The sequence below is a fragment of the Sorex fumeus genome, unplaced genomic scaffold (assembly GCF_029834395.1).
Source record: "Sorex fumeus unplaced genomic scaffold, SorFum_2.1 ptg000064l, whole genome shotgun sequence".
Lineage (NCBI taxonomy): Eukaryota > Metazoa > Chordata > Mammalia > Eulipotyphla > Soricidae > Sorex > Sorex fumeus.
Window position 1 is genome coordinate 4,797,492 of NW_026606121.1, and position 24,396 is coordinate 4,821,887.

The following is a 24,396-nucleotide window of genomic DNA, read 5'->3' on the forward strand; positions in this document are numbered from 1 at the left end:
TAGGGCGTTCGCCTTACAAGCGGCCAACATGGCCGACCCGAGTTCTATTCCTCCGCCCCTCTCGGAGAGCCCGGCAAGCTACCGAGAGTATTCGATATGCCAGACACAGTAACAACAAAGTTTCCAATGGAGACGTTACTGGGCCCGCTCGAGCAAATCGACGATCAACGGGAGGGGGATAATGCTTGCCATGGGCTTGTGGTAGATGACTTTGACTACATCGAGGAAAGTTCCTTCAGTTTCCATTTTGGTAAGAGTTTTCATCATAAACAGGTGCTGGATCTTGGCAAATGTTTTCTCTGCATCTATTGAGATGATCGTATGGTTTTTCTCTTTCTTTTATTGATATGATGGATTATGTTTTGATTGACTTGTGAAATGTTAAACCCTCCTTGCATCCCTGGGATGAATCCCACTTGGCTGTAGTGTATGATCTTTTTGATGAGTTGCTCAACTATCATTTACTTAAGGTCCCTTCTGTATCCCAGTTGCCTTTTCCCCTAGAACATGAGGAGGCTTCCAAATTATGGAGCAGTCCTCCTGGCCTTGTCTCTACTGTCCTTAAGTGTTAGTGTCATATTGTTATTTTATATTCCACAAATGAGTGCAGTCATTCTATGTCTGTCCCTCTTTTTTTTTTTCTTTTTGGGTCACACCTGGCGATGCACAGGGGTTACTCCTGACTCTGCGCTCAGGAATTACCCCTGGTGGTGCTCAGGGGACCATATGGGATGCTGGGAATTGAACCCAGGTCGGCCGCGTGCAAGGCAAACGCCATACCCGCTGTGCTATTGCTCCAACCCCATGTCCCTCTCTTTCTGACTCATTTCACTTTGCATAATATTCTTCATGCCTATCCACTTATAAGCAAATTTCATGAAAAATAGTAACAAGAAATCTCACAATGGAGACATTACTGATGCCCGCTCGAGCAAATCGATGGAACAATGGGAGGACAGTGCTACAGTGCTACCGTGCCTCTTTTCTAACCACTGCATAGTATTCCATTGTGTAGATGCACCAGAGTTTCTTTAACCAGTCATCTGTTCTCAGGCACTCGGATTGTTTCCAGATTCTGGCTGCTGTGAACAGTGTGCATGCAGACTTCTGACTGGGGCACTCACTTCGCCCATTTTAGGCTCAGCCAGCCCAGACATGAGCTGCTGCCTAATCATTGGCCCTCCTGCTCGTGGGGCTGTTTCCTGGGCAGTGGGGCTCTCTGTGTTGCCTTGCCTCTTTCTAGGAGGGGCATTCCTGAAGGCACTTGGGGAATGGATGGGGACGGAGGGGCCATGGAATATTGCTATTAAAAATGAGAATATTTTTTCTTCTGTGTATGTTGTCCTGGGGATTGAACCTAGAACCTTTCACATGTGAGCCATGGTGCTCTGCTGAGCCACCAAATTAGTGCAAAATGTAATTACTGAAGTTTCCTTTGCTAAGGGTGGGAAGCTGGCAGTGGAGGCTTTCTTGCTGGGAAGGGAGGAGCTGGTGGCTCTGGACTGAGTCCTTTCGTGGCAGGGCTGCTGTGCACTGGGCCTCAGCTATCCATCATGGGGTCTCACGGTCCATTAAACATGGAGGATTGGTGCCAAGTCTTGGAAAGGAGGATCCAAAGGTGGAGGCTGACAGCTGAGTCCTGGGGCCCCTCTCTGAGCTTAGGCTGTCCTGAGAGAAAGCTTCCCATTCCTGCCCCCCTTCACAGCAGAACGCAGCCTGCAACCATTTGAACTGGTCGTTTGGAATGGTTTTTGAGTGTTGGGTGTCTGTGATGTTTTTTTGGGTACTCTTGCACAGAGTATGGAGGACAGATTGGTACGGAATTCAGTTCTCTGTCCTGTCATACCTATTGGGTAGTGACACATACATGTCTAGGTCTATGGTCTTGTCTGGACCACCTGTGTGCCCATGGGGCTGGTACCCTTGAGTAGAAAGGCCACGTCCTGTTGTGATGTGCTGACGTGGGCTGCACTGACGCTGCTCTCTGGGCCCTGTTGTGAGGTAGGGACCCCTGTTGCAGGCTTCCTGGCTGCTTGGAGCCTTTACTTCCAGTTCCTTGTCCTTTGAGTTCTGGCTCAGCTGCTGTCAAGGAGACTGTGACTCCGTCTGTGCTTTTCAGATCCTCCATGGTGGACAGGAGGATCCTGGGTGCTAAGTTTGTTCTGAGTGAGTACCTGGCTATCCTTCGAGGGCACCTCTGCTGCCCAGCTTCCTGATGAGGTCTCTGAGGGAGAAGAGGGGCCAGCAGGATTTGCTTCCTCTGCCTCAGAGTACTAGGTCCCCCTTTGCTTCCTGACAGACTCGTTGATGAGCCCGGGGGTTGAAATGAGAAGTCTTAGCTCTGTCCCTTCTCCACACAAGCCATGTTTCCCTGAGGGCTTACACTGGGTGGTACAGAAAGTTACGGGAAATAATGTTCCTACCTGCATGTTAGATTGTGGTGAGGTCCAGCTGTTCTGTTCGCAGGCTCATGCTCCCACCAGCAGCCCTTGCGCTGTTCCTGCTCGGTTACCTGCCCCTGGGAAGAATGACTTATGTCATTGACAGCCTGCGTGCAGTCAGATGGAATCTGCTGGTGCTGCAGATGCTCAGGCATTTCTCCAAGGTCGGGTCTGGATTGGAGAGTTTCCACGCTACACCTCCTCCTTGCACAGATGGCCACTCTGAGCAGATGGCCGATGATGGTGTGGTGTGATTCTTACTGAGCGTTCTCCTAGAGGGACCCAGCATGTCTCAGTATGAGATTCAGGGTGCTGTTTGGGCCTTTGGGTGTTGGTCCTAATTCTTCAAGTATCTATTTTTTTTTCTTTTTGGGTCACACTTGGTGATGCTCAGGGGTCACTCTTGGCTCTGCACTCAGGAATTACTCCTGGCGGTGCGTGGGGAACCATATGGGATGCTGGGAATTGAACCCGGGTCGGTCATGTGCAAGGCAAATGCCCTACCCGCTGTGCTATCACTACAGCCCCCTTCAAATGTCTTTGATGCTCTTTCCTCACTGGGTTTCAGAGGACTGGGATGGGGGTTTCCCCAATCTCACTCACCAAGTCCTACCCTTTTGTCAGCGAGAGGTTGACCGCAACCAGGAGCTCCTGACACGTATCCGGCAGCTCCAAGATCGGGAAGCTGAGGTGGAGGAGAAGATGAAGGAGCAGCTGGAGCGCAACAAGTTGTGTAAGCAGAGCCTGGATGCCACCACCAAGAAGCTGCGGGAGAAAGAGGATAGTCTAGCTGAAGCGGGTGAGGTAAGGACCACAGCCCCTACAGCCTGGCAGTGCTGGGCCTTAGCCTGCTCCCTCCCCTGGGCCAGTCCCGGGTGTCAACGTTCTAGGCTCTAACCCTGACTTGCTCTTTTCCATGGGTGCAGCTGCAGGTTTTGAATAATTGAAATCATAATAAAATAATGTTTCTATTCTCTGGCTTTCAGTTAACAAGTTCAGCACTTAGTCGTTGAAATTATGGTGTTAATGGTACTAGTCTGTATATTGTCAGAGGAATATTTTTCTAGGCATACATACTGATAGACTTACCTATAGATGTTGCAGGTAACCTTTTTGTCTTACTGAATTGTTTAATGTGGGCAGACCCGTCAGTTGGGTGCCCTGTCCCAGGTGTGTCTGTGGCCCTTCCTACTGGCTGTTGTGGGGGTAGCCATACTGAGTATTCTGGCTCACTGCATCCTGACCTGTCATGGAGAGGGGGATCTTCTGAAAGTGCTTATGTTCATTCTTCCAGCAGATGTAAGTAGTGCCACTTCATTTGCATACCTTTGATTATTAGCACATCTGTTAGCTTCTGAGAGCATCTCTGAAACCAGAGTCTATATGAACTCTAGTCCTCACTGTCTGTCAGATGAGGGAGCGTATGTTTTGGAAATAGCTCTGCACTGATGCAGGTGAAGCCTGGACTCTCTGACCTTTCCTGTCCCTTTGCTGTGCTGCTTGAGATCAGATGAAAGCGTCCAGGGAAGAGTGGAGAGCCCAGGATCATTGGTATTCTCTCTCTCTGCTCGCTTTTCTCTACTTGATAGATCTTCAGAAACAGGCTCCAGGTTATTTTTGCCTTGGCAGAGCTGGAGAGCATGTTAAGGTTGTTCTGACATCTGTCTTCTGATGTGGATGTTGGCAGGAGAGGAGCCGTGATCAGCCTCAGAACAAGCTTTGTACTTGGCTGTGCTCCGTTTTTGGCTTCATGGGGCCTCTGGGAGGCAGATGTGAGTTCCTGGGAGGGCACGTCCTGCGTTTGGTTCAGTGGAGTTGCAGCAATACCCTTCCTACAGATGTGCCAAGAGGTTGACCCATAGGTGCATTGTGGAAAAGGTTGTAGCCAGTCGGGATGAGAACCAAGCACAAACGTTGCTTTTTTCACTTTTCACCTCACGGAGGTCTTCCGTCATCACTTAAGCGCAGAGTTGTAGCTTCTCTTTCCTGTTGTTATCTTGGTATTATGACTCATAATACGTCACTCTCTGAAGGCATTTTTTGTTTGTTTTGTTTTTAAGGGTGGGGGGAGCCACATCTGGCTGTTTTCAGGGTTCACTCCTGGCAGTGTCAGGGGATCATGTGTTGCTGGGGATCGAACACAGCTGGGGTCAGTTGTGTGCAAGGCAAGCAACTTATCCGCTGTGCTATCTCTCTTGTCCTGAAAATATCTTGTTTATCCTTTCCCACAGGACTGTCATCCCTGAGGTAAAACTTCCATCCTTGGTCCTGTACAGTGCTGGTGCCAATGTGCATTTTTTTCCCTGATTGACATCTCATGACTGTATGTGTTTTAGAGTATAGTGTCACACCTCTTCAACTGTTGTTACCACATCCCATCCACCACTATAATATGAGTGTCCCTACACTGTGGTCCATAGGCTCCCTTCCCCTTCTCCATCTGGTAACCATAGCTTAATGATCTGAGCCCTGGTTTCTTTCTGATGATTTTGTCTGTTCCTGAGCTTCGCTTTTCTGCCCTTCATATGTATGAGGTCTGCAGTATCTGTCTGTCTTCTTTGATTTATTTGACTTACCGTCACCTGTTCCAGTTTTAGTTATATTATTACAATAACATGTTATTACCACTTCTTTATACATTTATCTGTTCTTTATACATCTATCTATTTTAACCCCCATCACATGTGGACATTTGAGTAGTTTCTGTTTCTTGGTTGTAGAAAATGAAATGCAATGAAAATAGAAATGCAGATATCTTTTTGAATTAGTGTTTTCATGCTTTTTGGCTCGATACCCAGTAGTAAAATGGTTGGGTCAAACTGTAGATAAGTTTTAATTATTTCAATATTCTTTATATTAAATGATTTTTGAAAAATTCAGCAAGAGTTCTTGAAGGAATGTTCATTATCACTTGTACATTTTGTACCTTTGTTATTCTAAAAATTAAGAAAAGTACCTTGAGACATGTTGGGTAGTACTCAGGTGACCATGCAGTGCCAGGGATTGAATCCAGCATATGGAGCATGTGCTCCAGCTTTTTGAGATATCTTTCAGCAAATTTTTTTTTCAGTCATACCCAGTGATACTCAGAGGTTACTCCTGGCTTTGTGCTCAGGATTTACTCCTGGCAGTGAACGGGGGACCCTGTGGAATGCTGGAGATCAAACCTGAGTTGGCTACGTGCAAGGCAGGCTTTATACCTACTATACTACACTCTGGTCCCCTTCCAGAAAAAAAATAAAAGAATTAAAATAATTTTCTTTCTTTTTTCACAGTTTATTTTATTTTTATAAAGTAGCTCACTATATTTGATTACATTCGATATTTGAACACCAATCCCACCACCATTACAGCATCCCACCACCATATTTTGGGAGTTTCCATCCTAAACTCCAACCCCTGCCCCAAAGCAGACCCAAAAATAATTAATTTTGTATTGTTTGTTATGAAAAACTGCTGAAATTGATCCAAAAAGTTTCCTTAGAGGAGAATGTGTGAAGATTGTTGCATTTCACTGAGGGGCCATTAAGCCCTTTTATAAGAGATTACTAACGTGTTGTAAAAGATTGAGCCTTATGTGCTTAAATATCTATATGTATATATATGTAAAAATAGATTTCCCTCTAAGATTGGTGCCTTTTATTTTAACCCCCATCAAATGTGGTGCACAACTCTTGGAATATTAGTGGTGTGAGGTATGACATATCTGTGTGGTTCTGGAGGTTTTTGGCTGCCGGGGCTGGGTCCTTGGGAAGGGGAGGGGAAGTCACCGGTCCCCTCTCCGGATCACCCTAAATGAAACAGCCTTGCATGGGATCTGGGGGCATGGCTATGGCGAGTCATGTATTCTATTCTGAGAGATTTATAATGAGTCTCTGGATCATGACTGTTGATGAGATTATCTGGCACCAGCCAGAGGTGGTATATAGGCTTGACTGCCGATCAAGAGAAACAGGGAGATGGGGGGGTAAAATTATTTTCTTTTGGGGGGTACCATACCTAGTGGTACTCAGGGTACTTGGGGCTTTTCCCTACTTGGGCCTGGGGTAGCTCCCAGCAGTGCTTAGAGGACCATGTGGTTCTGTGAATCAAACCTTTTGACCCATTTGCTCAGTTCCTTTCTCATTTTTTTGGGTGGTGGTGGTTAATGACCATACCCTGTATGGTTCTCAGGGCTTACTCCTGGTGAAGCTTGGGGGAACTTTTTTTTAAATTAAAAAAAAATTTTTTTTTATTGAATCACCGTGAGATACAGTTACAAAGCTTTCATGTTTGAGCCTCAGCTATACAATGATAGAACACCCCTCCCTCCACCAGTGCACATTTTCCACCACCAATGTCTCCAGTATCCCCCCACTTCCCATCCTAGTCCTCACCCTGCCTCTTTGGCAGACAGGGACTAATCGTGTTTGGCAACATGCAAGGCAAACACTTTTATCCCTGTACAGTCTCTCTCTATCCTCTTCTCAGTTCCTTTTAAAATCCCCCTTTTTCCCCCTCCACCCACAGCCTTTTTCCTTCATTGTGGTTGACGTTGCAAAGACTTGGGTTTCATACACACCCGTCTATGGAGCTTCCTGGAGGTCATACATCAGGTTGTGATTCTTACACTTTTACACATTGAGCCATGTGCTCATTGAGGTCTGTACTCTTTTAATTGTGGTGCTTGCACACTCTTTGCTGGGGCATGAAAGTGGATGCATGCGAGTCAAGACTGTAGTGTTTGCTTGTGCTCAGCATGGTTTGTACTTCTTCATGGCACATCCTTTTGGTCATGGTGCTCACTGAGGGTCGCGTACCTTTTTGTGTGTTTACATATATGTTGTTGCAGCATGCATGGAAATCACTTGAGGCATCTGGGATAGCAGACACAGGGCTGTCACCATCAGTATATTTGGCACAGGAATTTGAAGGCACCCATTTAGGGCAGATACTCTTAAATCACCAGGTTATCCCTCTGGGCCCTTTTATCATGTTTTGATTGCTAGACTGATATAATAAAGCAAGTGTACATATTGGTTGTGTGGGATGTGGATGCCCTGTGCTGGCCTCCCTGAGGGATGTGAGTGGACAGTACCTGTGTTTAAGTGGCTGCAGGTGCTGGTGGCAGGTCAGTGAGTCTTCTGTCTCCTTGTGTGCTGCCACTGCAGGGAGTATCACGTGTTTCTCACTGTGGTCAGTATGCTGGTCTGTTTCTTGCCCTCTCCTCCTCATCTTGGCATCTGACTCATGGAGGCTGATGTGGATGTAGTTTTCCTAGCTTCTTTGTGATGTTTGTGAGTGGGCCAGCTTCTCCTGTTCATCTGAGTGCGGTGGCCTTCTCAGGAGAGCAATACGAGGAGGATCACCAGCTCGTTTGGTGATGATAGTCCAGACCAAGCTGGGGCAGTGGTTTGTTCCTCAGTGTTGGTGGGCATGCTCTGCTGGTGACTTTGTTCTGAGATTTTCTTCCCAGATCTCTGTTGTTTTTCTGGTTGTTGTGGCCTGGAAACTTTTGAATCTCAACAGCATGCTTGCAGCTCTTGTGGCATCCGGTTTCTGGTGGGTCCTTGGCTGTGGTACAGATTTAGTATATTCAGCACATTTGGAATGGTGTAAGGAAAGCTGTTCAGGACTGAGAGACTAGAGCAGGGACCACGTGGAGCAAGGGCAGATGAGGGTCTGAGGTGTCTGGAATTGGCGTCCGAGTGGGGTGAGACTGTCACTAGCACTCTGGTTGTGGAGAACCAGGCACGTCTTGGCTGGCAACCTGTCTCTGTGACCTGGTCTCTTTCTCATCGACTCATGGACGGCATGAGGCAGGGTGCTCTGGGAATTAAGACAGGGAATGGTTTCATCAGTTGTGGCTAGGTGTTGTAAAGCCTAACTTCCTAAACTGGGTTGGGACTCTTATGGATGTGGGATCTAAATGTGGGAGTTATGAAAAATTTGGCAACAGTTAAGGGCAATAAACACATAAATAAAATGAGTAGACAATGATACCAAAATTAAGGAAATGGCACTAACACTGCATAATGAATCCAAAGTGGTTCTGGCAGCACTGACTTGTTTACATTTCTTGGGGGCAAAAAGGGATCAAAAAGGATTAGAAAACATTTAAGAAACCCTGTTCTGAAGGAAAAGATGGCTGTGTCCCTGCCCTGGGTGGGACATCTGCTCCATCTGTGTGCTCATTTTCATCCGTACATTGGGGGTTCGTAAATGGACTCAGTAAGTGGCTCTTATGTCTAGACTAGTGTTTTCCAGAGTGGGTGATACTGCCATTGTGGGGGGTGGGTGTGCAGAATGATCCAGGGGAGTGGTTGCAGCCTTGATGCAATTGGGAGATTCTTTCTCTTCATTCCACTAAAGATGATAGATTTCCAGGGTCCATGGGGTGACTTTCTCTGTGTGTCAGATCTTGGGGCCCTCTTTTCTAGACCCTCCATGCACTGAGGGGCCTTCTGTTCTAGACCCTCCATGCACTAAGGGGGCTCTCTGTTCTAGGCCCTCTGTGCACTGAGGGGGGCCTTTTATTTTAGACCCTCTGCGCATTGAGGGGCCCTCTGTTCTAGATCCTCCATGCATTGAGGGGTCCTCTGTTCTAGACCTCCGAGCATCGAGGGGCCCTGTGTTCTAGACCTCCGTGCATTGAGGGGCCCTCTGTTCTAGACCTCCGTGCATTGAGGGCCCTCTGTTCTAGACCATCAGTGCACTGAAGGGTCGGCTCTCAGAGCTGCAGTGGAGTGTGATGAACCAGGAGATGCAAGTGAAGCACTTGGAGTCGGAGAAGCAGGAGCTGAAGGAACAACTGGACTTGCAGCACATGTGAGTGGGGAGGACAAGGTCGTGGCCCTTCAGTGTGTCCAGACTCTGCCCCTTCGCCAGGTGAGCCTGGCCATTTTGGATTTAGTCAGCCTCATGCCTACATGAAGCATGTGCTGAGCTGAGTCCTACTTGTCAGTATGTGTAAGACCCTACTTGGGGAGTCCAGGCATGTCCCTGTGTCCCCTGGTCAGGACAGAGTCTGAAGTCCCTGGAGCCAGTCAGCAGGTGTTAGAGTAGAGCAGTCTTGCGGGTACTGAGACAAGAGGAGGGAGTCATCCCTTCATCCCTCCAGGCCTGGACTCATTGGAGGACTTTTAGAGATGTTGTGTTTGACTAAGTGGTATAGGAGAGCTGTGGTTGAGAAATAGTTTGAGCAAAAGCTCAGGAATTTGAAAAGAACTTGCTTAGAGATGAGGACAGAAGCCTGAAAAACTCTCAAAGTCTTTTGTCTTGGCCTTAGCAGATGTCTGGCTCCTCAGTGGAGTGAGGTGGTCAGCCTGAGTGGTCCTTGGAAGTGGCTTTCCAAGGGCTTGTAGTTGAGAGCAGTGTGGGGAAGGTGGGAATTCTGGTTGCCACACTGGTCTGGACATTCAGTTGCCCCATCCAGATGGATTGCTGAGGCCATGGGACACGGGCAGGACCAGTTTCTGGGATCTTGGTTACGGGTGCCTCCTGCACTGGAGAGACATCAGCGTGAGGGAACGTTGGTTTCAGCACACACTGTGCCTGTGTGTAATGTCCTTTTCTCACAATAGAAAATGGCAGGAAGCTAATCAGAAGATTCAGGAACTCCAGGCCAGCCAGGATGTGAGGGCAGACCAGGAGTTGAGGATTAAGGTGAGTTGCACAGTTCAAGTCTCTGTTTTTTTCTGGCAGACAAATTGCTACATTACCGTGGTAATTTCTACCCTCCTGCTACCTGTTGGTGTTTCTGCACGGAAGCTCTTCCCTGCACAGACTTCATCTGTCTTCTGCGTCAGTGGTCCCTGCTGGTGACCCCGTACGCGGCACCAAGATGAGCCCCATTAGTGTTCAATGACTGCTGCGGTCCTGGTTTCATACTCTTAGCCTGTACAGTGATTTGTCACTAATGGCTGCCAGCTGTCTCCCATTGTGTCCCAAGGGGCCTAGATATTGTAAGAAGTCTGTCCTTACTGTGGAGAAGACAGTAGTCACACATGTGTCATTAGAGCCACAGCACAACTAGCATGGGAGGAGTGGGTTGTTTCAATGAGCCATTGCTGCATGTCCCCTGCCGGAAGAGTGCAAGGTCAGGGTGGCACTGGGCGGGACAGGCCCTGACTGGCACAGGTTGCAGACACAGCGCAGCCTCACGGCAGCACCACAGGGCAGCCTTCCCAGAAAAAGGGGTGTGGGACCTGGAGGCTGCTGAGAAGTGGGAGGCATTCAGCTCCGCTGGGAGGACTTGGTGACTTCTGAGCTTCTCTGTCCCTGCCCCACCCAGGACTTGGAGCAGAAGCTGTCTCTGCAGGAACAGGATGCTGCAGTTGTGAAGTCCATGAAGTCCGAGTTGGTACGGCTGCCCAAGATGGAGCGGGAGCTGAAGCAGCTGCGGGAGGAGAACGCCTACCTGCGGTGAGGGGCCGGGTGCCGGGGCCTCCCATTTGAGAGTGGGCTCTAGGATGCGTGACGCTCCCAGTGACTGGCTTCTGGCCTCCAGGGAGACACGAGAGACCAACGGACTACTTCGGGAGGAAGTAGAGGGGCTGCAGCGCAGGCTGGGACGGCAGGAGAAGATGCAGGAGAATCTGGTCAATCTGGAGCTGGAAAAGGAGGTGAGGGAGAGCTGTTCCTGGGGCGTGGCCTCTGTTGTCTGGTCCTCTTTTAGTCTTGTTCCTGCTGAGCCCCGAAGTTTGGAAGTGGCTGTGTGTCCTTGTCTCTGGAATTGGATCTGTCAGATGATTGGGAGTTGGGGTGCTCATCTGCAGGCCTGTGGTTGGGAGACCCGAGTTTTCTCGGTGGGTGTGTGGAGCTCACCAGATCCTTACTAGTGTGGGGGGCACAGGGACATCAGAGCAGTGGTATGACAAGGGAGGAGGGGTCCATGCCTGGCTGTGGCTCCTGCCCAGCATCTTTGTGCCTCCCACTTGGCATTTCCTGTCTGTATGGTGTTGAGTCCTCAGTGTACTCTTGTCTGTGTCCTTTCTCACCTTTCACTTTGCCTGGTTTCTTGAATGCACAAGGGTAGAAGTGTTGCTCAGTGCCGCTCATCTGCCCTGATGCCCTTTGAACGGTCTAAACCAGAGTTTCTCAGCTTCCTTCTTTCACATGTATGCTCCAGGTGGCCCTCATACAGCCTGGTTTCCTTTCTATGACTTCCTCATCCTACAGGTTAGCCCGCAGTCTCATGTTGTGCCCCCTCTGCCCATTTATGCATTTTTCACCACTAGCCCCTTGGAATATTTTGCGAGCCATCTGGCACCATCAGTAGAGAAACGCTCTGCCAGAGTGTGTGTCCTTGCAGGGCTCTGAGCCACTGAGGGCCTCTTGGGCCCTCAAGCTCTCCTGTGGCTGTGGGTGGGCAGAGAACTGAGCCTTCAGGTGGTTTGCTTCAGCCTGCAGTGTCCTGGCACGAGAACACACTACTGTCTCTGGAGAGAGATGAGCTGAGTGTTTTCCCTGGATGGAGCGATTTGAAATTGGTTCTGGCTTCGGCTTCTCCATGGATGCTAGCTGGGTGTGGCAGCTCAAGCAGCCCTCTGTTCACCTGTAGGCTTGCCTTGTATGGTTGTGTGAAGTAAGTGAATTTAGTGACTAGTTTAAGCAGTGCCTGACACATGGGAAATGGTCACGAAGCACCTGCTCAGTGATAAGCATTAGCCTCTCTTGTGCCTCTCACATAGGGCGGGGCTGCAGCTGGGAACGCATGGCTGTGGCGCTGTGCTTGGCCCTGGGTCTGTTGAGAGGAGGTGCTGCCCTCACATTGCTCACCTCCGGAAGGGGAGTAAGGTGAAGGGCTCTGTGGTCTGTGGGTGACCAGGGAGCAGATGGGTGAAAGATAGGGGCCAGCAACCTGCATGTAGCATCGGCTGACCCCTTCGGGCTTCCTGAGCTCCTGCCAGCTGCCATACCCCAGGGAGCCATCTGTGAGGTCTTGTCTGAGCTGCTCCTGGAAGATAAGGGAGGGGGCTTCTGGTGGTCCCAGGACCTGCTCCCCTCTGCCTGTTTTTGTGCTGGGATCGATCCCTTCTGAGCCCAAGGGAACAGGAGCAAATGAGTGCATGCAGTGTAGTTCAGTATAGGGGATGCTGGGGGATGGGGTGTTGTACATTTCAGCCCAGAGAGGGGCAGGCTCTTCTCAAGGGTCAGGGGTACTTGTCTTTGTTGTCATTGTGACCATGGTGACACATGGTCTGAGGTTGGTGTGTGGCATGTTGGTTGCGAGTGTGGACAGTGGTTTTGTGTGAAGGACAGGGGGAGGTCCTGCAGTGCTGGGACAGGTGGTGACAGGCCAGTGCTCTGACACTTCTACCTGCCTTGTCCTCCAGAGGCTGCTGGCGAAACTGCAGAGCTGGGAGAGACTGGACCAGTCCACAGGCTTGAACATCAGGTAGGCGAGGCGCCTTCCCCAGGCAGCTTCTACGGACTGTGGACGCAGAGTGGGCCCGCCATGGAGGCACCACCTGGACTGCAAGCTGCTCTGGTTTCCTCACATGCTCTGGCAGGGGTGGCAGCCAGTGCTTGCCTGCCAGATCTCCTTAACAGCTTCACTTCAGTCAGAACATTTGCCTGTACCCAGGTTGTCCCGGGGCTCTCGGTTGTGGCTACTGAGAAGTCGTTCCATTTAGTTGGTTGTAACAAGTCAGGAGAAACTGGAGTTTTAGGGGTGAGAAGGAGCACATCCTGACGGAGGGTTGTTCCTCAGGCTGCCCCAGCTCCTCAGTGTAAGCCAGCACGTGAGAGGGGAGGCATGTAGGTGGGCTCTGGGGGAGGGCTGGAAGAGCGGGTGGCCTCTTGCCATAGCTTCTCTCTGTTCTGCAGCCTGTGCTGGAGCCACCGTGCTTGTAGCTTCAGCTGTAGTGCTGCTGGGACCCACCTGTGCTCCCTTGCAGACTGATCTCTTTGCCTCTTGACTTTGCTGGGCTGCTTCTCCTACTGTCACTCTCCTTGCTCTCAGCTTGGGTGTGGAAGAAGGGTCGTTTTGGATTTGTCCTTCAAACCGGGGGGCTGGGGGCCTAGGTGTTGGTTTTTTGTTTCACCAGCTTGTATGACTCTAGGTCTGCAGCTTCTCGGTGGCCTTTCCTTAAGCTCTTGGACATTGGTCCTAATCGAGACCCTTCCATGAGAGCCGTGCTATGGTCCATGTGTGGTGCTTCTGATCTGTCAGCGCTCATCACCACCACCATAATGCTTCTTTTCTTCCTGCCGCAGAGTTACTGGGCACAGGCAGTTTCCTCTTAAACGCTACCTGCGGGATCCAGACACACGTTGGGCCTGAGTATTCTGGATATTCTGTGCTTCTTTCTTTTCTGTAGGTTTGTTAACTAATCAGAAAGCTTCCTCCTGCTGGATGAAGTTTCTCTGTATCTTCTCTTAGGTGGGAGATGATAAGCCTGTGGGCTGTTGAGGTCAGTTTACTGGAGTGTTGGGGTACACAGCATATGCATCGAGGCAGGTAGCATCAAAGGCTGTGGGGTCCATCACTGACTGGAAAGTGCAGCTGCCTCTTGAGCCCTTTGCTCCCCATATTTGAGGTCCTGAACCTGGCCTTGCAGGCCAGTTGGGATTTTTCAGATTGACTGCAGACTGTTCAGAGCATCTGTCTGCGCATCTTGGGCAGTCAGGGTTTTGTGCATGTTGTCTGCTCACTCCCCTGCTCTTAATGCCAACCCCTGAACTGTTCTGTCGACAAAGGAACCCTGCTAGACCACTGACTTTTCACCATGGGGTCATGGATCTCTCTGAACATGTGGGTGGCCTGGAGGGCTGGCCAGGGTGGGGGTACTGCCTGCCTACCTTCAGCTTAGAGTCAGGCCAGAGAAAAGGTGCATGAACTTGTGTCAGGAAAATAGATAGGAGAGCAGAGACTGGGTCCATCTGCATAGACCAGTTGCTCAATTTCTTTTTGTTTTTTGGGCCACACCCAGTAGTGCTCAGGGCTTGGGGTATCATATGTGGTGGGGTATCATATATGGTGCTGGGGATTGAATCCAGGTTGACTTGTGCAAGGCAAATGCTTTCACCCACTGTACTACAGCTCTGAGCCCAGAGCTGCATTGTTTCCCTGGAAAGGAAATATAGCACTTTCCTCTTCCACTTGACACAGTCATACTGGAAGAAGTACTGCAGCTCAAGAGGTGATATCCTTCAGTCAGAGGTGAGCTTGAGGAGCCAGTGAACATTCTAATTTTTTTTTCTCCTATTAGAATCACTTCTTTTTCCAAATTAATTTTTTATTAAAAACACTGTGATTTACAAAGTTGTTATTTATACAGTTGTTTCAAGCACTTAGTGTACTGACACCACCAGTGTGACCTTCCCTCCACCAATATCTCCAGTTTCCCTCCCAAGCCCAACTTCCCTCAGGCACATAACAAATTTACTTTATATTGCATATTCTGACAAAACTTTAAGAAATAGCAAATAGAATGATCAGAAAATAAATCAGGGGCCGGAGTGATAGTACAGTGGGTAGGGTATTTGCCTTGCATGTGGCCGACCTGGGTTTGATCTCCGGCATCCCGTATGGTCCCCCAAGTACTGCCAGTAGTAATTCCTGAGTGCAGATCCAGGAGTAACCCCTGAGCATTGCTGGGTGTGACCCCAGAAGTAAATAAATAAATAAAATAAATCAGTAAGAGCCAATTTGTGATTACTAAATCATTTTGACCTATGTAAATGAGAAATTAAAACCATTAAAACTATAATAAAATGCTTATTCTCATTTACATATATGTTTTCAACTCTGGAATCTAAAGTATAAGTAAATAAAACATTAAGTTTTATTTTATATTTGGATTTCATGGTAATAATCATGTCTCGGTGCTGGAGCGATAGCACAGTGGGTAGGGCATTTGCCTTGTACGTGGCTGACCTGGGTTTGATTCCCAGCATCCCATATGGCCCCCTGAGCACCGCCAGGAGTAATTCCTGAGTGCATGAGCCAAGTGTAACCCCTGTGCATTCCCGGGTGTGGCCCAAAAAGCAAAAAAAAAAAAATCGTGTCTCACCTGTCATTAATAAAATTTTTAAAGTAATTCTGTATTCATATATTGTGAAATTTACATGGAATAGGTAAGGCCTACATACGTAAATTTTCCCCCTACACTTTCTATAATAAACTCTGTGGTTTACAAAATTGCTCATGATGATTTGTTACGGGCATCCAATATTCTAGCACCAGTTCCACCACTATTACACCTTCCTCCATTATTATCTCCAAGTTTCCCAACCACTTCTTTCCTTCCTCTATAGAGGCCCTCAATAACTTATTTTGTATTGCTTGTTACCAATAATTTTGCTAAACAGAATGATCAAAAAATGTTTCCTTAGAAGAAGTTTATTGTAAATTGTTGTATCTCACACGGAGACTTTAGGTTCTTGTATAAGAGATTACTAAAATGTTGTTAAAGGTTAAACCTTCTATGTTTATGTTTTGTTAATTGAGATTTGTTGCCTTATGCATTACATCCCATCCAATCTGGTGGACTACTATTGTTTTATTAGTGTAGTAGAGATTGATATGTTGTGCAGCCTCAAATGTGGCCTAGTGCTCCAGGAAGTTCAGACTTTTTAAGAAGGTGGTTCATCTGGAGATAAATTTATACCTGAGTGGCGGCTTGGGGTATGTATGTGACTGCCAGGGCTTCTGAAAGTACTGGGTAGTGGGTGGAGGTAGCCCATCCTGACTTCGAGAAAAGCCTGGATGGAAGTCAGACTCACATGCTGGGGGAAAAAGCAGTTCAGATAGAGAAGCAAACACCACGTAAAGGATGTTGGGAGGATCCATTCAGGTTGAAAGATGCGTGCCAGAAGTAGACTATAGACCGAACACGATGGCCACTCAATACCTCTATTGCAAACTACAACACCTAAAAGGAGAGAGAACAAAAGGGAATGCCCTGCCACAGAGGCGGGGTGGGGTGGGGGGGGATGGAGTGGGGGTAATGGGAAGGATATTGGGAACATTGATGGAGGAGGATGGGCACTGGTGGAGGGATAGGTAAATGATTATTGTGTGACTGAAATACAAAAGTTTGTAAGTTTGTAATTGTACCTCACGGTGATTCACTAATAAAAAATTAAAGAAACAAAAACAAAACACCTGCATACCCGAATTTTCAGCAGATTAATATCTCAGTGAGGTCCATCGCAAGATGGTGGAGTCTGGCCGGGGGCATGGTGGCAACTTTGAGTTGTCAGAGCAGCTGGCTTCCGGGGGCTCTGTTTGAGCACCGTGCTAAACACCCTCCCCTCTCCTCCCCCCCCCCCCCCCCCCCAATCTATTCCAGTCTGTTCAGCCTTGCGCTGGTCCAGGATTAGCTGTGTTACAGCCAGCTTTGACCCAAGTAAGTTAAGATCTAGCAAATGTCTCAGAAGTAGAAGTTAGAGAGACCAAAAGTTGTTTTGGTTTGGTTTGGTAGGATTGAGTCTGTTCAAACTTTAGCCTGAGGCATTGCCGTTATTTGGGACTGAGACCACTAATTTGGGACAAGTGTTTGTTCTCTGTGGAGTTCTGAGAGCACCGCCACTAGGGGGCACACCCCCCCTTGGTGATCCCAGTTCCTGCCACCTTGGAGTTCCTGGGTACTTACTTTGTAGCCGTGCCAGGATCTTTCTGGTTTTAGGCCTGTGTTGTGTCACTCTTCCTGGTCACTGCTCTTCCACTGTGGAACTTTCTTGTCAAAACTAGGGCCTGGTTACCGAGGATGTGAGGGCTGTGGTTTTACACTCCCTTCCTGCCTTTGGGTAGCCAGTTGACCACTGTTAACTGTCTAGTAATACCCAGACTATTCTTTTTTGGGGGGGGGGTCACACCTGGCTATGCTAAGGGGTTACTGACTCTGCACTCAGGAATTACTCGTGGCAATGCTCAGGGGACCATATGGGATACCTAGGTCGGCTGTGTGCAAGGCAAACGCCCTCCCCACTGCACTATTGCTCTGGCTCCACCCAGACTGTTCTTGACCAGCCTCTTTGAGGTCTTAAACTCCTAGAGTCTATGGCCTTTGGCATTTAGACCAGAGTTTCTTCTTGATTCTCTGGTGAAAAAGACTGTGTATTGCCCAGATTCTCAGAGGAATTTGTGGTCTAGCAAGGAGAAATCCAGAGAGATCAAGGCTTGAAAAGGACATACAGCATGAAGGTGGTCACCTCTTCCAGGTTTGGGATTTCTCACGTGGGAAGGAGTCCAGAGATACTAGGAGATCTGGCTGGGTGCCTTGCCGGGTGGGTCAGCCACTGTAAACTTGTCCCTTGGAGCTGTTTGCTTATCTGCCAGGCAGGATCATCCATCTTTGATATTGTCTGACTTTGTTGCCAGCTCATGGGTTCATGTGTGTCAGGCAAGTGGGCTTCCTGACTCATGAGTCATGGTGTGGGAGGAGGTCTGTGCAGAGCACAGGCAAGGGTGAGTGTGGGGTCCTGTGAGCTGGAGAGTTTGGTGTTCCCACACTCTTAAGCCTCTGAGTGCAGAGAGCTGCCTAAGGTGGAGGTACCTTCCACGGGATCTGTGTCAATGCCGGGAGCTACCTGTGACAGCGAAGGAGTCATGCTTGGCGTGGAAGCGAGTGCCTCTGATCTTTAGGAAATAAATGGAATTGATTGTTTCAGTAGAATAAAGGGAAGACATGCCAACTCAGTAGATACAGAAGAATGCTTGTAAAAACCAAATACTTTTTTTTGTTTGTTTGTTTTGGGTCATACCAGGGGTTACTTCTGGCTCTGCACTCAGGAATTACTCCTGGCGGTGCTCGGGGTACCACACGGGATGCTGGGGATTGAACCCAGATTGACCATCACTGTCACTGTCACTGTCCTCCCGTTGTTCATTGATTTTTCTCGAATGGGCCCAGAAACGTCTCCATTGTGAGACTTGGTTGTTACTGTGTTTGGCATATCAAATACGTCACGGGTAGCTTGCCAGGCTTTGCTGTGCGGGCAAGATACTCTCGGTAGCTTGCCAGGCTCTCCGAGAGGGGCGGAGGAATTGAATTCAGGTCGGCCATGTTGGCTGCGTGCGAGGCAAACGCCCTACCTGCTGTGCTATCGCTCCAGTCCCCAACCAAGTGCCTGTTAATGACCACAAGTGCTCAGCAACTTGTGAAGGAAAGTGTTCAGCAGATGCAGGACATACACAAGCCCTGTGGTTGATATTCCCTGGAGGCAGGGCCTTTGTGCTCCTTGCTCCCGTCTATACTATACTGGTGATACTGCAGTGCAACAAATAAGAAAAACAAAAGGGGCATGGACTGGAAAGGAGAAGTAATATTTCATCATGTTGGAGAGCCCAAGGAATCTTTCTTATTTTTGGCTTGAGGCCACACCTGACTGCTCAGGGCTTACGCTCCTGGCTCTGTGCGCAAAGATCACTTCTGGTGGGGTTTAGGGGTCGTATGGGCTGCTGGTGATTGAATCTAGGTCGGCAAGACAAGTGCCCACTGTACAATAGCTCCAGCTCTCACCTCAAGGAATCTTGGGATTAAAAAGCTTCCAGGAACAAGTGAGAGTTTTTCTCTTTCATACTTTGGTGTTATTTGAACCTTCCAAACAGTGCTCAAGCACAGCTATATGAATTGAATCTGGACCATTCGATGTTTCATCCTGGCAATGCAGTCCTGCTCAGGCATGGTCGTTATTGGGGGTTTCAGGGCCATTTTCTACAGTGCTTGGGGACTTTGTTGTGCCACGGGTTGAATTTGGGATTTTGAGCCTGCCAGGCATGTACATCAGCCCTTTGAGCTCTCTCTCTCCAGCTTTTATTTATTTATTTATTTTGCTTTTTGGGTCACACCTGGCGATACACAGGGGTTCCTCCTGGCTCTGCATTCAGGAATTACTCCTGGCGGTGCTCAGGGGACCATATGGGATGTTGGAAATTGAACCCGGTTTGGCTGTGTACAAGGCAAATGCCCTACCCGCTGTGCTATCACTCCTGTTCCACTCTCCAGCTTTTAATAACTGAGTTTTTATAGCTTTACAAGATGCAAAGACAGTGTGGAAAAGTTTAGTTTCTGCCTACTAGTAATGAATTTTACTTTTACTTTTACTTAGTAATGAATAGATAATAGAACATACCACTTATAGTAGCATATCTAAAATCTAAAATACTCGGGTGTAACGGCTGGGGATGTGACTCAGTGGCAAAGCACGTGCCTTGTATGTTTGATGCTTGGATTCCATCCCTGGCATGGCAAAACAAACTCCACTTTCACTGAATCAATCAACGTACACTTTGGGACCAGGGTGGTGGCTGAGTGCTGGTGGGCTTGCTTCCTGCAGGAGCCCTGGATCTGCTCTCTAGCACTGCATGGTAGGTGTAGCCCACTCAATAAAGAGTACTTGGGGATAAATATACAGAAAGCAAGATCTCTAAACTGTTACTGTGTACTGTTACCAAGGGAAATTAGAGCTAATCTGATAATAAAAATAAATGAATATATATCCTGTGTTCGTGAATTGGAAGATATCAGTTTATTACAATCAATCCACTCAAAAATTTTTTTTTTCTTTTTGGGTCACACCCGGTGAAGCACAGGGGTTACTCCTGGCTCATGCACTCAGGAATTACTCCTAGCAGTGCTTGGGGGACCATATGGGATGCTGGGAATTGAACCTGGGTCGGCCACGTGCAAGGCAAACACCCTACCCACTGTGCTATCGCTCCAGCCCCAGGATCCACTCAAATTAACAAAGTGATTCTAAAATTCCTACAGAAATAGAAAAAACTCACCTATTTATAATGACTCTGCAGAAGAGCATGTTGTATTTCAGTGGCTTATGTCAGGATCTGTTATATGTCTGAGGGCCTTGACTTGGGATAGACTCCCTGCCTTGCAGGCATGAGGCTTTGAGTTTGGGACCCACTATCTCCCCACATGTCAAGTGTGATCTGGCATTTATTGTTTGTGGTCCTCAATTCTGTACCCAAGTGTGTAACCTCCAGTGAGTATTACAACCCTGTGGATGTGACCAGAAAAAGGGAGGAAAAGGCTGGGGGTAAAGAACTCTAGACTGCATTAGACAGTAAGATAGCATCATTAAGAATCAGACATATATGGGGGCTGGAGCAATAGCACAGTGGGTAGGGCATCCGACTTGCATGCGGCCGACCCGGGTTCGATTCCCAGCATCCCATGTTGGTCCCCTGAGCACCGCCAGGAGTAACTCCTGAGTGCAGAGCCAGGAGTAACCCCTGAGCATCACCGGGTGTGACCCAAAAAGAAAAAAAAAAAGAATCAGACATATAGAGCTAGAGAGAGCATAGAGGTTACAACTTTTGTCTAGCATGGGGCTGTGGCCAGAATCCTGATTTGCATCCTGGCACCACATATTGTGCCCCCCTAATCCCCAAATTAACATACAAATCAGTGGAATAGAACAGAAAGTTCAGGGATAATCCAAAACTATAGACTAATTTTTTTTTTGTTAAAGGTAAAGGTGACAGATGAATTCCATTGGTGAGAAAGTCTTTTCAACAAATACAGTGGGGATCTGTGCAGGCAATAGAGACAGCTGGTGCTATTATGAATTTTAACTCAATAGGGAATGAACCTCAATGTAAAGTAAAAACTTAAAGTTTTTCTTTTTTGGCAGCATAGGAAGGGCACGTCTGACAATGCTTAGGGGCTACTCCTGACTCATTGGTCAGGAATCACTCCCAGTGGTGCTGGGGAACATGCAGTGCTGGCAGATGTTGAACCCAGACCTTCTGCATGCAGAGCAGATGCTCCAGCCTGTTGAGTTATCTCTCCAGCTTCGAAAGTCAAAACTGCTAAAAGTTTGTGTTTGTTCAATAGCTTGTAGCACAAAAAGCGTAAATTTACATGAAAGAGTTCGCAAGTTAGCCTTGATTAAAATGAAAAACTTCTGCTCCCAAAACACATAAAAGAAGAGACAGAAACTGACTAGGAGGAAATTTTCCAGTACAGGGACCAGAAAGATTGTACAGGGGGCTAGGTATTTTCGTTGCATGCAGCTGACCCTGGTTCAATTTGCAGCATCACTTCTGCTTCCCTGAACATCTTCAGGAGTGATCCCTGAGCACAGAGCAAGGAGTAAGTCTTGAGCACTGCCGTCTTGCCCCCCAGTTCTCCCACCCCTCACTGAAACAAGCCAGAACTTCATTATGGTAGGACCCAGCATAGTTCCTCTCGATGCTTCCCAGGAGAAACAAAGACATGACTGGACCAGCTGTATTCCTAACAACTGAAGCCTAGGAAGCAGTCGGGGGCCAGGTGGATAAAGAGCCCCGACTGTGTGTGCATACCGCCACCCTCCTTGTCATGAAGAGGGTTGGCAGCTGCTGTGTGCAGAGATGATGTGGAGGAATCTTGAGCAGGAGCAAGGTCATATTCAATGATTCCTTACTAGATGGGCTGGAGCAATAGCACAGCGGTAGAGCGTTTGCCTTGTGTGCAGCCAGCCCGGCCGAGCCGGGTTTGATTCCTCTGCCCCTCTCGGAGAGCCCGGCAAGCTACCAAGAGTATCTCGCCCACACAGCAAAGCCTGGCAAGCTAACCCGTGATGTATATGTCAAACACAGTAACAATAAGTCTCATGATGGAGACGTTACTGGGCCCGCTCAAGCAAATCGATGAACAACGGGAGGACCATGACCGTGACCTTACTAGATGACACCATTTATTTGGAATTTATGGGAAGTTCATGTGAATTCCTGTGCTTGACAAAAACAAGAGGAGCACTTAGCAAATTCAAGCTTAATCTCACCCCAGTGGCCTCCGACTTTCCTCCCCCAGGTGACCTCATCTAGTTTCCTGCATCCTACTTCCTAGCAACTCTCCAGATACCATGTTCTGAGTGGAACTGAGTTGTCTCCAATGTGGACAATAGAACATTTCTTTTTAAAAATTTTTGTATTGAATATCTGTGAGATATTACAGAGATATTACCATTACAAAGCTATTCATGATTGAGTTTCAGCTATGCAGTGTTCCAACACCTGTCACTCACCAGTGTCTGTTTCCCACCATCAATGACCTAATTTCCCTCTCACCATCCCCTCTTCCTCAGCCTGCCTCAATGACAGACCCCTTTCTTCTCTCTCTCTCTCTTTCCCTCTCTCTCTCTCTCTCTCTCTCTTCCTCTTCTTTTGGACATTATGGTTTGCCTTACATACTAGGGCATTATCATATTTATTCCTTTATCTACTTTTATCTACTTTCAGCAATCAGTTTTTATCCAGAGTGATCATTTTGAACTATTTTTATCATAGAGGTCCCTTCTCTATTTCCCCAAGCTCTAGATGCAGGACCAATCCTTCTGACCCCTTTTACTACTGTCCTTGGGTATTAGTCTCATATAATGTTTGTTGACATCCCACCAATGAGTGCAATCATTTTTTATCTGTCCCTCTCTTTTGATTCATTTCACTCAGCATGATACTCTCCATGTTCATCCATTTATTAACAAATTTCATGAGGTGAAATTTTTTATAGAATTGCAGAACGTTCTGTGGTGTGGATGAATCTAATTTACTTCAGCAGTACCTCATCTGTGGACCTTTTGACTGATTCCTGATTGCATAAAAGCTTAGAAGTAGGTTTTTTTTTCCCCCCTCCCAAGCAGTGCTAAGTAGGCCTGGGGGCCCTGCCCAGCAAATCTTGACCTGCTGGGCCAGTGGTTCAGTGCCAGGGTCTGATGATGTGGTGGGCTCTGTACCCTGAGTACCTAGCAAATTAGTAAAGTAAAAAGTAAAGGCCCTCCCGTTGATCATCGATTTGCTCGAGCGGGCCCAGTAACGTCTCCACTGGAGACTTTGTTGTTACTGTGTCTGGCATATCGAATACGTCACGGGGAGCTTGCCAGGCTCTGCCGTGCGGACGAGATACTCTCGGTAGCTTGCCAGGCTCTCCGAGAGGGGCGGAGGAATCGAACTCGGGTCGGCCATGTTGGCTGCGTGCAAGGCAAACGCCCTACCACTGTGCTATCGCTCCAGCCCCTACCTAGCAAATTACTAAGGATTATTAAATTACAAAGTACTAAGGATTACCTCAGCTACCCTAGGGGTGCTGGGCAGGGAAGTAGGATCATCAGACCTTTTCTTTACCCATTTGTATCTCTCCAGCTTCTTAGAAGTAGAATTTTTACCTTAAGGGTATATGTGTATGATAGAGCTCTTGAAGTTCTCTTCCATAAATATTGTATTTGATTTCTGTCATCATTTTGGGTAGATATTTTCAGAGGTTCTAGCAGAGATGGAAAATGAAGTTGTGAAGTGAGGTAGGAACTCCAATGGTTTGACTTTTTAAAAAGTTTATTCAGGCTTCAGCCCATGTGCTCCCTGGAACACATACCTCACTTGCTTGCCACTTTGTTTTTTTCCCACTCTGGAGAAGCCCTTATTCCTTTTTTTTTTTTTTTTTTTGGGTCACACCCGACAATGCACAGGGGTTACTCCTGGCTCTGCATTCAGAAATTACTCCTGGCGGTGCTCAGGGGACCATATGGGATGCTGGGAATTGAATCCACCCTTGTTCCCTCTTAAATATGTCTTCCCTTCTTCTCTTCACATCTTTCTAAGGTAAGTTTCAATAAACACTATCTTGCTTCACATACATACACACACACACACACACACACACACACACACACACACACACACAAAGTTGGTTCAGAGATTCATTCCAGAGGGTACCTTATTAAATAGGCATGTTGACTTCCCTCTGCCTTATGCCGCATGGCCAAGGGTGCCTCTGTGGTTTGGCTCCTTCCCTGTGCCTGCCCTTGTTTCAGAATTGACTGGGGAGGCATAATACCTGTCAGTGTACTTGAGAGTTGATGAACTGAGGGGTTGTGGAGGATGTGGCATTGGGGAGATGAAAGGAGGCAGGTTTTGCTGGCAGCTGCACCCCCAAATCTGCTGACCCACACCTCAATTGAAAGTTCAGAACCTACAAATGCTGATCTGCATTTATTTCCCAAAACATTGATGGGCTGACCAGACGAC

The 24,396-nt window shown here is 47.9% G+C and overlaps 1 protein-coding gene across 3 annotated transcripts in view; it reads left to right on the forward strand.

Annotated features, from left to right (window-relative positions):
• Positions 1–24,396, forward strand: part of MAD1L1 (mitotic arrest deficient 1 like 1) — a 239,031-nt gene that overhangs the window by 12,426 nt on the left and 202,209 nt on the right. For 2 of the 3 annotated variants that reach the window (XM_056128480.1, XM_056128479.1), the window contains exons 4-9: positions 3,066–3,245; positions 9,124–9,248; positions 10,004–10,085; positions 10,714–10,844; positions 10,930–11,044; positions 12,758–12,819. In XM_056128480.1, the coding sequence (XP_055984455.1) occupies positions 3,066–3,245; positions 9,124–9,248; positions 10,004–10,085; positions 10,714–10,844; positions 10,930–11,044; positions 12,758–12,819 (695 nt within the window). The remainder of the gene's footprint in view (positions 1–3,065; positions 3,246–9,123; positions 9,249–10,003; positions 10,086–10,713; positions 10,845–10,929; positions 11,045–12,757; positions 12,820–24,396) is intronic. The other variant, XM_056128481.1, reaches the window with a different exon arrangement.